The 14,136-nt window shown below is 42.4% G+C and overlaps 1 protein-coding gene across 2 annotated transcripts in view; it reads right to left on the bottom strand.

The window, feature by feature from the left end:
* MYO1E (myosin IE) overlaps window positions 1-14,136 on the bottom strand; it is a 171,478-nt gene that overhangs the window by 38,597 nt on the left and 118,745 nt on the right. For both annotated transcript variants that reach the window (XM_090030181.1, XM_090030180.1), the window contains exons 14-18: window positions 13,195-13,362; window positions 11,958-12,043; window positions 11,227-11,308; window positions 8,558-8,664; window positions 2,586-2,684 (exon numbers count right to left, since the gene is read on the bottom strand). In XM_090030181.1, coding sequence (XP_089886307.1) covers window positions 2,586-2,684; window positions 8,558-8,664; window positions 11,227-11,308; window positions 11,958-12,043; window positions 13,195-13,362 — 542 coding nt within the window. The remainder of the gene's footprint in view (window positions 1-2,585; window positions 2,685-8,557; window positions 8,665-11,226; window positions 11,309-11,957; window positions 12,044-13,194; window positions 13,363-14,136) is intronic.

The raw sequence follows: 14,136 nt of genomic DNA, 5'->3' as shown, positions 1-14,136 counted from the left end.
AAGACAATCAGGAGCACATAAATACTGGAAGTAGAATGATGTGAAGGGTTATTCCAGGATGAATCATCCCAGGATGGAGAGACAATTTATTTCTGGAATAACTCTGACTTCTCTGGAGCTACTTCACCAGTGAATCTGGCCTAATGTTTTCTAAAAGAATACACAGGCTTTACATATCCTGCATATGGTTCACTCATGACAGAGTGAATCTGGTTTTATACATGACATTTTCGTACTGAGACCGAACTGGTCGTCTTGGCTGAGGCATGACAGTGAATGAAAACGGTTGTCATGCTTACTGTTACAGACCTTCCTTAACCATAAAAGTGTTTAAAAATCTCTGACACGGAGACGTGGCTGTTCTTGACCAGCTCGGTTCTTTCCCTTCTACGGGATGCAGATGGTAATGTTGGGCTGACCTTCTGATTCCATTCTTTGCAAAAATAACTTAGTTTAAAAATGAAAACCTAGAATCTCAAATGTAGCACAAAAGCTCTTAAGAAAAGAACCAGTTTGCCAATCTGCCATGATTTGATCCTAAGTAGCGGTACATTAATTACTTCAATAAAAGTTGAAATACATATAAATATTTGAATGAAATTACTTTAATCTCATCCCATAGGAGCCAATGGATTGTTTAATGTTTTTCTCTATACACAGCACTAGCCAGCAGGAGCTCTAAAACATTCAGAAGAAAATGGGTTTCATAGAGTGTTCTACTGAATAATTCGTTAGCTCTTCATTCCAGTTGATCCTAATTCTTTATCTCTGGGGAACTCTCATAACCCCTTACAGGAGGAACTGACACTTCAGATAAACTATGATGATTCTTAATGGTAAAGCTGGCTTTTAAAAGATCCACGCTTCTTTAAATCTCTTACTCAAATGTAATCCCTTAATATCTCTTAAACAGAAAAATCACTCCCTGTCACACCTCGGTTCTCAAGCTCAAAGGAAATCTACCAACCACCTTCAAAAGGCAAGCCTGGGGAAAAAAATTATTAGCCTATTATACAAATGTACCAGGGATTTAACATAGACAGTAACTTCATGGTCCATTATAATCTACCAAATACTTGCTAATCTCTGCACTTCACAGATGATAAAACCCTCCTGAATGATCATGTTCTTCAATTATCAGATTTTTATTGCAGTTCCCTTGTCTGTTGGCTACCTGCTAATTTATCTTGTATCCTATTTCTGCCTACATATGGAGCTGTGCACAAGCCCTTTGTTCCATCTGCCACTTAGCTCTTCTGTGTCTGCTTCTCTGTGATACTCAAAAGCGTGTCTATGTTTATCCCAACTACGCAGTTAGTCCAGTAAAAGATATCACACATAGAAATTCTTGACTTTTACATATTTCATGGACCATTGGGACAGAAGTTACACACAAACTGGTTTATGTGATCAGAAACAGGTTTAAACCCATAACTGAACAGAAGTTCAGTGCACATAAACTGCTTTCAAAATGGCTAAAACCAGTTTAAGATAAACCTGGTTGAATGTAGTATCAGACTTAACTGAATTATGTCAAACCAGTTCATGGAACTTCTGTCCCAGATCCTCTCCTGATTCAAGTTAAATCACAGTCCCCAAGCATCCCAGGATGCTTTGCAGCTCTGAGCTGTGATGTGCTGTCTGCTCCAGCAGAGCAGTGTCTGTCCTGCCCCTCTACTCCCTAGCCAGAGGAATATCATTGCTCCAGCTGGCAGAGAAGGGGTTGGAGGCGGGGGGGGGGGAACCCTAGCACAAGACCCCAGCTGCAGGGAGGGGGGGAGGAGGAGAAGCCTGGCAGGGGCAAGCTCTCAGAGGCTTCCCTGCCCCCTCCCCCGGGGTTTGAGCAGAGAGAGGGGGCATGGCTAGGCCCTGGCTTGGCCAGTTTAGCCATGCCCCTCCTGTCTGCTTGAGCAGGAACTGGGGCAGGGGAGGCAAACGGCCTCTGAGGGCTTCCCCCTGCTCTGCAACTCAGACCCCGCCTGGGGTCAGTGCAGGCCACGGTGGGGGTATAAACCCCTCCCCCCATCCCAGCCATGCTCAGGCAGCTGGGCTTGGTCGGCGCCTGGCCACACCCCACCCTTCATTTGAGCGGGGTAATAGAGTGGAAGCCTCCTGAGGGCTTCCCCCCACCACCCCTGCCGCAGACAGGCAGTCCCCAGCTGGGGTCAGTGTGGGCCAGGGTGTAGATTTAAACCCCCTCCATCATAATTAGCTGGCTCCCCTCCACTTGAGCAAGGAGTTTGGGGGAAACCTCTGAGGGCTTTCTTCCCTTCCCTTTGGCAGTGGCTGACAGGCTGGGAGGCATGCTGTAGTGCCCCCCAGCTTCTGGCCTGGGCCACTGCAGGCACATGGATAAGTAAGTGAATGTCTGTTCACTTGCTTATCAGTTCAATCTATGCAGTTTACACTAACCTGCAAAGATTGAATCGATTCAGCCTCAGGCTTTTTGACTGTCTGTACTTAGCCCATAGTAACAACATCCCTTCAACATATCCTTAAACCATTCAGGACCGGTGACATTTTTTCTCTATTCACCATTATGCAAACTACAGTCCATGAATTCTCCAGTGCCAGTACTACTATACCTCTGCAAAAACTTTTTGAAGATTCTTCTATATGCATAGCCTGCTCTCCTTACTCGAATATTTTCTTTCAGTCCTAAATATTCCACTTGATGCTTTACCCTGTGGACAAAAAGAACCCAAATGAGACTTAGTATTCCTTTATAATTCCAACATGTCTGTGAATTGATGTATCCTTACAATTCTGGATTCTGTCTAATGCTTCTAGTTCCAAACCCATGCAGATGCTTGTTCGTTCTTGCTCTTGGGAGAATATGGAGGGAATAATATATCTCTCCATGGTGGCACAAAATCTTGTTTCCCAGAAGGACTCATATTTGCATGGCACTTCTGTCCCTTGTAAGGGAGTCTCATCTCATATTTTGTTCTCTGTTCTCTGTTTTGTTCTCTTGGTTAATCTCATTCACATTTATTTAAATGTCCTTTTTTATTTTTTAATCAAAGTTTTAACTTTCCAGTTTGAGTTTTTTCCATTTTGTTTAAATGAAGGCTCTAATGCCTATTTCAAGATTTGATTAGTTCACTGTTCTTGGTTCTACTGCTTACTGACTTGTTTTCTTTTTTTCTTCAGCTATGTACACACATTCAGTTTCTCCTAAATTAGGGGGCTGGACTCGATGATCTTCTGAGTTCCCTTCCAGCCCTAATGTCTATGAAATCCTGGGAAAACAGCTGCTTTCCGAGTAGAAATCATGAGAGTACAGATCTTCAGGATTTTTCTCCCAGATCAAAAATGACCAGTATAGGAGAAAAATAACCCAGGAACAGCCAGGGTTAAATGACTCCCAACACAGTTTCTCTTGGGAGAGTGAATGTCTGTACATAGTCTCTTCTGAGATCCTCCAGCATCCCAGGGTTCTTTGTTCCTGCCCCCAACCCCACCTTGCTCCAGCAGACATCATGTCACTCACTAGACTCTACTGCTGCAGCTAAACAGGGAACAGAACAAGCCCCCTTCATAATCTCTACGTGGGCTGCAGGGAGGCACAGGCTGAACCCGAGCAGTCAGGGTCAGCTGTGCACAGGCCTCCCCAGCTGCACAGTGTCAGCATCAGCACTGCATGTTCTTTGCTCTTCAGGGTCTCGGCATTCCAATGCCTGTTCAGCCATCTCTGGGTAAGTTTTTTTTGTGTTTGTTTTTGTTTTTTTTAATCAAGAAAACAAACCCAGGAGAATTTTCCCAGATCTTAGGAACATGTGTACATAGCTTGTATAATTTTCACGTAACTTTATGTAGCTTAAAGTTAAGCAATAAGTAGGCCAACAAAAGATCTGAATTTGGCTATTCAGACTCAAGAATATTCAAAAAGGGCTAAATTTGACGGCTGTAGAACCCCGCAAAAGCCACATTGCCACTTTATAGCCAGAAAGCAGACTGTTTGGTTAGCATGATCCTGTGTATCGTGAATACTAGCTCTGTGGTGCCGTGGGCAGGCTCAGAGAATGGCAAGAGTATGTCCAGCAGTTTTCAGAGACAGTTCTGGTGTCATAAAGACCCTCAGGATGTACTAACAGTTTCTGAACTCTGTACTCTCTACAGACTGGGATGCAAGACCCCATTCTTTTGGTATCTCTACAGTTTTTTGTGTAAAGCCCTTTTACATGGGTTCTGCACACTGGCTAATGGTTTCCACTTAAATACCACAGGAGAAAACTAGGGGTGCACTGATAAGAGGTTTTTTGGGCCAATACTGATGTCCGATTTTTAACAAGCCATATCGGCCAATACTGATCCAATTCTGATATGCAGCCCCACAGCCTGGAAAGTGGCGTCTGGCTGGTAAGTCTGTTGTGGGGGAATGGGTGGAGAGAAGAAAGAGGCGGAGGTGGGGAGGGCAGATCGAAGCCCCTACAGTGAGGGAGGGAGTGGGGCTGGAGCAGGTGCTGCCCAGCCAGGGTGGACGGAGCATAGGATGGAGCCGTGACTCATCTGGTGGGCACAGGGAAGGGAGTGAGGGTGGCTTCTGCTGCTGTGTGCACCCTGGGAGGGCATGGAGGGCATGTGCCTCCGGATCTGCATGTGGGACAACGGTGGGCTGCTGCTCCAGGCTGGGCACTGTGCCCAGCTCTTCTCAGCAGGAGGCTGGGCCAGGCAGCACTCAGGGCGGGCGGTGGCAGTGCTGGGAGGATGGCTGTGGTGAATTCTGAAGCCCCCCAACCCCTCCTCCCAATGCCGCTGCTGTCCACCCTGATTACAGCTCGGCCCAGCCCCCACAGGGAAGAGCCTGGTGCAGCCCTAGCCCCAGCCTGCAGCGACAGATTACCCTCACCCTGCACAGATCTGGGTGGCACATGCCCCCCCCCATGCCCTTCTGCAGTGGACACAGAGGCAGGAGCTGCCCCCCTCCGCCACACCCTCCAGATGAGCTGCAGCTCTGTCCCATGCCCCACACCGCCCTGACTGGGCAGTGCCTGCCCCTGCCCCAGCCACACTCCCTCCCTCACCACAAGGGCCTCAATCTACCTTCCTACGCCCCTTCCTTCCCCCCTTCCCCCACAACAGACTTACCAGCCAGACCAGGCTGCTGTCTAGCTGCTGGGAGATGCTTCTGGCTGCGTGCATACTTTGGCTTGCACACATGCATGCAGTATTTATCAGCCACATTATCAACCACATCAGGCAAAAAAATCCAAATTGTCAATACTCTCAATTTTCCTAATATCGGTGCCAATCCGACATGGAGCCAATGTATCAGTGCACCTCTAGAGAAAACCAATGCAGGAAAGGTTTGCCTTTAGTATTTCCTTCTCCCTTTCTGCATGTGGAGACTATAATTTACTTTTGTTGCTGTTGAATGAGTCTTATGAATCTCTTTTGAATTTTCTCCAGCTCCTGAATGTTTAAAATAGAGTAGTTGAAGAAGCAACTGTCCACTAAGGTGGCTTACCCTTTTTTGGTTTGAAATTTCAATTTGAATAAAATAGTATAAATTTAACTTGCAATAAGAAAGACTGCTAAGGTTTTACTAATGTAAGATTTACAAACATTAAAAAAAAAAATCTTTAAACAAAGTCATACAAGTCATAAAAGGTAGGACTAGAAAGGACTTTTATTTTTTAAAGGCTGCTTTACTCAGCATTTCTTCTTTCTGTCTAAAGACATATTTCAAATTCTCATTCTTCTTGACCATCACTTCACTGTGGTTTATGTATGTACTGAATGTTTAATCTGAGTTTTGAAAAAATGTGAGTATGTTCTGAACTCATTCCAAGGCTTCTTGTACAGTAGAACTGATGTTTAAAAATGTATGTTCCTGTTTATAGTTTTCCCTCCTATTCACATCTGGAATAATGCAGTGAAGCAACAATATTACTCCCTTTTTCTTACCATCCTGCCAAATACTAGTTTCCAGCAACACAGAATTTTTGAGACATTAATGTTTTTCCTTTTTTTTCTGGGAAAAGTACTCTGAAAGTCTTCAGACATCACCCATAAACAGGTCAAAGTCTGGGAATTCTGCTAATGTAGCAATTTTGAAATTAAGTCTAAGTGGCTGTGCCAGCATTGAAAGAAAAACATGTTTTAGAAGAAACACCCCAGTTTCTGGAATAAGCAAATAATCCTGCTATATCTTAGATTTGATACAAGGCTTTTCTTAAAGTACAAAATTATCTGGAACTATTCAACTGCAGTAGATGCCTACAGTAACATGGGTTTTAGCAGCAAAAAGTAAAACAGACTTCTTTTGGCACAGTTTCTTTAACAAGACAACAACAAAAGTTTTAAAGTCCAATAACATGTTTAGTAGTGAGCAGATTAAATATTCAACCACAGGACATTTAAAAAATATATGTGGTCATGTGTGTGGTGCATGAAACAAAATGATCACAAGAGGATACTTATTTCAAAAGCTAAATTAACATTAGTCAGCAAAGTACCACTGGGGATATTAAAACCCAATTATGTGTATTTCCAGTGTCACTGAACTTTCCCACAGCAGTAGGTTCACAAGACTATGTAAGGAAAACAAAAACAAAATGTCTCTTCGGTTAATCTTATGAACCTTCACTCCAAAAATGAAACTATAGTTCAGAGTTTTATTCTGGAAATACTTATGACTAAACATAACCTTTTCTGGTGGTATCACTAGCTGTAACCTGTGTTTAGTTTTTTATTTTTCTGGACAATCTAAAAAATTGAAATCCAGTTTAAAGAACAAAAGGCTGTAATTTCAAAAATGGGGGAGAAGGACTTGTTCTTATAAGGATAATTAAGTCAACCTGCTTATCTGCACTTCATCACCAATGACCTCAGGATCTGTAGGACAACATCCACTTTTGCTGGAAAACTGGAATAACTTTTGCCCAATCTTGCTCTGAAATGAGTGTGCATTTTCTTGCAAATGTGACTTTTTGTTATTCTATCAATACTTTCCAAGAAAAGAGGCCTGTTTTCAGATTTTTTCTTCATTTAATGCCAACGTCCAAATGACGGTCTCAAGGGTTGGTCATGGTTGTGGCTTTGGCAATGAATGATCTACATCTGCACGTGACTACTTGCTCATGAACCAAGTGGCAATAAGTGAATTCTGGTATGTCCCTGATGTGTGGATGACCACTCTTGATCCATTCCCTTTCCTTTAATCATAACCCTATCAACTTGTTATATGAGAAATTATAATTATTTTAGTATTATTTAAATAATTTAGTCTGCCTGATTCAAAAAAGATTTTGAAAAAGAAAGGTATGTGTCTTGCAACAGAAACAAATGTTATACCTATTTCATATAATATTTTATTACTTTTGGTATGCATTATGTATTAAATTTATTTCAAACACTTGTTTGCTCATATTGGGGTGAATTCTCTAGCAACAGCTGTCATGTAAAATAAGATTAAAAATATCAGAAAACATTTGTTGCAGTAAACCCACCCTGAGCCAATATTTTGGGATGTATAGACAGATGCCTAATACTATGAACCTCAGTGATTTCTGTTCAAAGTGCTAGTTCATAAACATTTAAAATCAAACTAGAGAAGTAAAAACCTACCATACTACTTTTATATCGTTTTCTTTTGTACACGTATTTGCTTTTCTGAATCAAACTTTGAATGATAAAATATCACATGGGTGCCTGCCTAGTTACCTAATAAGTGTTTTCCTCCCCAAAAGGAAAGTAAAAGTAACAAGTCCCATCCTGCTAATGTGTAACACTGATAATTTATTTCTTATTTACCCAGTAGAGTTACTCAAATAGGTTCTGTAAAATGTGATTACCCAGAAAAGTTAAAATAAACTATTAACTGTGAATGCTAATTAGCATGAGGCTACTGTTCTTCTCAGCCCCTCCACCCCCACTCCACAGTTTAGAAAAGGCAATTGAACAAATGGTTATACAGGAAACCCTCACTATGTGCGGGTCTGGCATTCATGGTTGCAAATATTCGCGAATGCCAAACCCGCATTTTAAATGCACTTTATATACTTACAGGAGTGCCTCAGGAGCTCCACGCTTGCTGCTGTTGGGCTCCCAATGCCGTGCCCCCACCCCCGCCAGCCACCGGGGGCACTGCGTTCATGAATGCAGTGCCTTATTCATGGATTTCGCCATTTGCAGGGAATACAATAGGGGTGGGGAATTATTTTGGGCGAAGGGCCGCTCACTGAGTTTTGGCAAACCATCGAGGGCCGCATGAGAGGCAGCCGGGGGAAGATAAATATTAATTTTCTAAATTTTTTTAGGGGCCCCATGGGCCAGATAAAATGGCCTGGCAGACTGCATCTGGCCAGCAGGCCGCATTTTGCCCACTCCTGGGATACAAGAACATATCCCATGCGAATGGCGAGGGTCGCCTGTATAGTAGGCTTCCTTTCTGAAGGCTTTCTGAAAGCTTCTCTAATGAGTTATCTTGAGGGTGTCTGATTCTGTCCCTCTATCGTGTGATTTACAAATTTTCTATTTCTGTGGCTAAGAGGAAGACTTGTTTGGACTGCTGCTTTGACTCTGCTCCACTACATCCTTTGCTTACACATACCTGCTCTCCTCCCAGTCCCGAGGTTTCTTTGTCTCATTGGGCTTGATGCAGCGTATGTAGTGAGGTGTGCATTTCATCAGGGTGCCAACAAGATCATTTGCTTGTTTCTGTAAAATGAAGAATATTGTTTTGATATGAGCTGATTAAGCTGAGTGATCTGAGATGTATCTACAATGGGTCAGTCATCAAATAATCATTTTTTGGTTGAACACTGTACTTGTTTGTATAATAGGCAGCATGAGTGAAAAAGGGGCTAAATGTGACACTATAGATACTATTCAAATATGCATAACTACAATATGAAAACATTTATGTGCTTGGGAGAAAAGGCCACAATTCTGTTCAACTTGCTAATTTTGCATGAAGACAAGGACACTTAACTCCACGCTTCTGAGCAATTATCTCTTTCTGGTATTGTATGATAAAGCCCACCTTTGCTCTAACAAAAAATGAAATTCCATTTTATTGATTTCAATTTTAAAATATATCTAGAGCTTGTCATGAGTATGTGTATATAGTAAACAAAACCAATCAACAAAACTGCATATCCATTGAGGCAGTGTTTTTCAACCTGTGGTCTGTAGATCCTTGGGGGTCCACAGAATGCAAGGCCTGTGCGAAGCAGCTAGTGTTCACTTTGGATTCGGCCGATTTCAGGGAACAGTGATTTGATCTGGTGATTCGAATCACTGTTCCAAATCAATTCGGCTGAATCTGATTCGGAGATTCAGTTACTGCCAAATCTTCGAATCACCCAGGCCCATCCCCCACTTGCTCTCCCAGCCCCAGCAATGGCTGCTCCCCCCATGCCAGCTCCCCGCACTTTGAAAAAAAAAAAGCCCCAAGTCACCAGGTGGTGCCGGGCAGGGGTGCAATCCCCGTTGCTCCCCACTGCCCCACACTGTTTAGGGGGGTCTGCATGAGCCCCCCAATCCCCCCCTGCTCCTACATTCCCCCCCCATGGCTGCCCTGTCCTCCCCAGTTCCGGCTCTTCAAGGAAAAAAAACCCCAGAACCCTGGACTCACTGGTTCCTTCCCTGGCAGGGGGCGATCTCCACTGCCCTGCACTGCCCCACGCCATGTGGGGGGCTCTGCACAATCCCCCTGAAGGCCCGGGGCCTCTGAAGCTGGTGAGTCCTGGGGGTTTTTCTCAGTTTTTTTTTCTTAAAATGCCGGAGCTGGGCTGGGTGAGGCAGCCATGGGGAGGGGCTGGGGGAGTGGGCGGAGGTTGGGGGGCTCATGGCAGAGCCCCCCAGGCAGTGGGGGGCAGCAGGGATTGCCCCCCAGACTGGGCAGCACCCAGTGAGTGGGACTTTTTTTTAAATGCACTGGGAGCTGGGGCGGACAGGGCAGCCATGGGAGGCTAAGGGGGCGAGCAAGGGTCCGGAGGGGGAGGAATGGGGAGCAGACCAGGGATGGGGCCTGGCAGGGGTCACCCCATGGTCCTCCAACCCCCCCTCCCCCCACTTACCAGCTCTGAGTCCAGGTCCAGCTCCCTGCTGCAGCGGGCGGGGACTGCCCGAATTGCCAAAGTTCTCCAAATCTTTTCCAGTTTCGGAGAACTTTGAATCGATTCAGACCTTTTAATTGGTCCCCTGATTCAATTTGGATTTGGAGAGTCGGCCACCAAATCAGGCCGAATCTCCTCTGTATCAAATCAGCACCTGAAGTTTCACATAGCCCTACAGACCACGTCTAAGGGGTCTATGAAAGATAACTATGATTCATCAAAAGCATGTGAATACCCACATTTTAAAATTCAGAGGGATCCACACCTCCATTCAAAATTTCCAAAGGGGTCCACACCTCCATTCAAAATGTTTTAGGGGTCCGCAAATGAAAAAAGGTTGGAAACCACTGCCTTAAGGAACTCGGTCAACTTCCTCCAAAAAGAAACAATCTTCCATTCCCAACCCTCTGCCCCAACTCCAAGCCACCTCCACAGAAATGTCATTAGTAAAGAAGACAGCCATGGTACAGTGCCGGAAAGGAAGAGTAAGCTAAGAGAGAAAGGTGCTTAAGGCATCTTCATCCTGTCTCTGGTCCTAAATTCTTAAAAGTAAAGGCTGTTAATGTGAGTGCTTCAGCTGAACTTGATCATCAGGGTAAAATTGAGGAAACAGCAAACATAGTCTAGATTAGCAGTCAAACAGTTTCAAGGTTTGGGGGTATTTGGATTTGGCTTATATTTTCCAGCCAGTCTCTTAATAAGATGCTAGCTTCAAAACACTGAGACCTGATTCATTGCACAATGTAATGGACAGAAAGGCTACCATTGACTTCAGTGGGTGCTGGATGATGCTGGGAAAGGGGAGGGGGGAGGTGCGCTTTTCTGGGCAGTAAAAAGATCTATTATCTGTAGTTAATTGTAAAATGTCAAGTGGCTGAGTGAAGGGGCTTATTCATTATGCACATGCTAGTGCTGTTATAACTACTATCAATTGCCATTTTGGAACATTCACCACTGAAGACAGAATACAGCTGGGCAAAAAAAGTGAAACTAGTGAAATACTGGTTTGTGTAGGCTGAAACAAAGTTACTTTACGACCAGGGCATCACTATCATTGTTTTATCTAAATAAGAGTTTTACATGGTGAAAACTGCTTTTATTCTTTAAATAAAGACAGGCATACAATAAATACACACAGATGCATACAAACTGAACATACTTTGATTTTACTGCCAGCAGTGGTTGGGCGGCCTTTCTTGTCTGCTTGGAGGTTTTCAGGAAATAGAGCCTTTATAAAAGGTCTAGAAAAGAATTAGTAAGATGTCTATATGAATGGACACAGCAAACAGGCACTCTGCAGACTACAGCGAGATCAAGGCATACATCATAGAAACTGGTAGCTTAATAGAACATAAATGGTTATTTGCAATCATATATCTCTTTAATATCAACACTTTCAGGAGCTGTTGCCATATGGAACCTCTGCCTTTTCAGTTATCGTCTTGGCAAGCATATAAATTTCTGAAGGTTTACAAAGTTCCAGATTCAAGGAATATTATTTTTAAAACTGTTAACATTAATCATTAAATTATATATTAATTAATAATGCTTCTTTGTACTTTCAACCCATAATCTTTCATCTGTTCATTTTAAAATATTTTACAAGTCATTGGGTTAGTTCCTAAAGCACCACACTTGGGGTCTCTCCAGATCTTAGCAATGTCTATTTTGCCCTCTGAATGTTCCTATATAATTATTCACGTCTATACAAAGTAAATGCAAACTGACTGCATTTACTATGCTGTCTTTCTGCTTTGGTCATGTTTTATCCCCACTTAGTCATAGTGATCAAAGATTATACTGGGTGTAAAGCAGTAGAGAATCAAGCCCCTTGCATCTATTTGAGCCAACATATTTATTCTCAGCTTTAAATATTTTTTGCCTACTTACAGCTCACTGCTCTGCATGAGTTCAATCAGGTCCATGAAAAGAACATCCCGATTCCTTTCACAGAAACCATCCATATCATAGGATACCTAAGCAAAATGAAATTAAATGTTGGTGGTTAATTGAAAATGTGATAATTAAACAATATTTAATCTCTTTTTCCATCTCCATTTTTTGTTTCTGGGAGATTCCTTGGTAATTAATACATCCCTGTACAGTGTTTACCTCATGAGTTTGCCCAGTATAAACAAGCTGCCACTATGCATTTAGAATATAAAAAAGAGCTGCAAGCAGCTGGATAATGGTCTTGGAATAAACTTCATTTCATCCAGGAGAGAAAAGCATTCTGCATAAACAAGGTTTGCTGTAATACACTAATAAGCATGGCAGTATTGAAAAGTTTTAGACATAGTCAGGGGGATTTCACAGGGCTTAGTGGCAATGTAAAAACACTTGCACGTTTACTCCAGAGAATTAATGGATTTCTAACCATGAGGATAGCTAAGCACTGAAACAGTTTGCTTAGAAAAGTTATGGAATCTCTATTAATGGAAGTGTTAAATTCAGGTTAAACAAATGTTTGTCTAGGAAGGTTTAAACAGCACTGACCCTGACTTGAACGGGTATCAGATTAAATATCTCTATATAAATCATACATGTATTTAGCTTTACTTAGTAAAAATACCTGTACACAAAGTCTTGTCAAATAATTATTTCTCTTGTAAAATCCATTTCACAATTTGTTTCTGTGGGCCTTGTATAGTAAAAGATAGTGTCATCCACCAGTAAAAATCACAAAAATGGTAGCCTAACATACAGAAACCCATCTCTAATTGTAGAAGTAACCTATTTTGACCAGGGGACAAGAACTATTCTGAACTTGTATATGCTAGCCTCAGTAAGAAAACAAGATGAAAACCTGTCTTCAAGGTAGTAAATGGCTTCAGTTGCTTTGGAGGGAGAGGGGTTAGATTTTACTTTGAAGATCATGTTGTTATTTTTCAAATGGCTTATAGATAGGATTAGATACCTGGCTAGGAGATAAGCTATATATAATATGACATGATCAAGGGCAGATCCAGAGGGGCTACAGTGGCATAAATGTGCATCCCTCTTTCAGTTGATGACAATGCAGAATCAGTATCTGGGGACTTTTTTAATTACTGTCCTTTTTGTTTGGAAATATATTAGGCAACACTTAAAATAAGTGTCCTCTTCAAAAATTATTTTTCTGTGGCACCTTTCCAGCATAATGATGAACAATAAATCCCTGGTTCCAGCTGTTGAAATGTTCGTGAGTCCCAATCTGCATCTGGAGTTTCTGGAGTAGTGTTTGGTCAGCTCCTTCGCCCACAGCATGCATTGTGGCACACACATCATCCAGAATGCTCATAATCCCTGGAGGATTCTGATGGGGAAAGCACAAAAGGGAACAAAACCAAAATGGTAATAAGCAACATGCAAGGCAATACTAGTATTTTTTCAGAAAAAGAGCAATTCTTCATGCTGAATTAAAACACCAGATCAAATTTATCTCAGGTATAATCCCCCTAAGTGGAGTTATAATAGAGAGTTTATCCATTAGCATGAAAGCAACAATCAGAAAGAAGTGCAAGTCATAGAAAGAGTGAGCTAATTAAAGGGGGAACTAGCAGGTACAGGCATACCTCATTTTATTGCGCTTCGCTTTATTGCGCTTCGCAGATACTGCATTTTTTACAAATTGAAGGTTTGTGGCAACCCTGCGTCGAGCAAGTCTATCGGCGCCATTTTTCCAACAGCATTTGCTTACTTCGTGCCTCTGTGTCACATTTTGGTAATTCTTGCAATATTTCAAACTTCAGCAACCACCACCCTGATCAGTCAGCAGCCATCAACATCAAGGCAAGACCCTCCACCAGCAAAAAGATTACGACTTGCTGAAGGCTCAGATGATGGTTAGCAGTTTTTAGCAATAAAGTATTTTTTAATTAAGGTATGTACATTGTTTTTTAGACATAATGCTATTGCACACTTAATAGACAATAGTATAGTGTAAACATAACTTTTATATGCACTGGGAAACCAAAAAATTCGTGTGACTCGCTTTATTGCGATATTCGCTTTATTGCGGTGGTCTGGAACCGAACCCGCAATATCTCCAAGGTATGCCTGTATATCAAAAGAAATCTTTCCTTTTTTA

The sequence above is a fragment of the Crocodylus siamensis genome, chromosome 15 (genome assembly GCF_052110815.1).
Source record: "Crocodylus siamensis isolate JL-2025a chromosome 15, ASM5211081v1, whole genome shotgun sequence".
Taxonomy (NCBI): Eukaryota; Metazoa; Chordata; order Crocodylia; family Crocodylidae; genus Crocodylus; species Crocodylus siamensis.
Note: the sequence above shows the minus strand (reverse complement) of the source record. Positions and strands in the feature narration are given on the sequence as shown.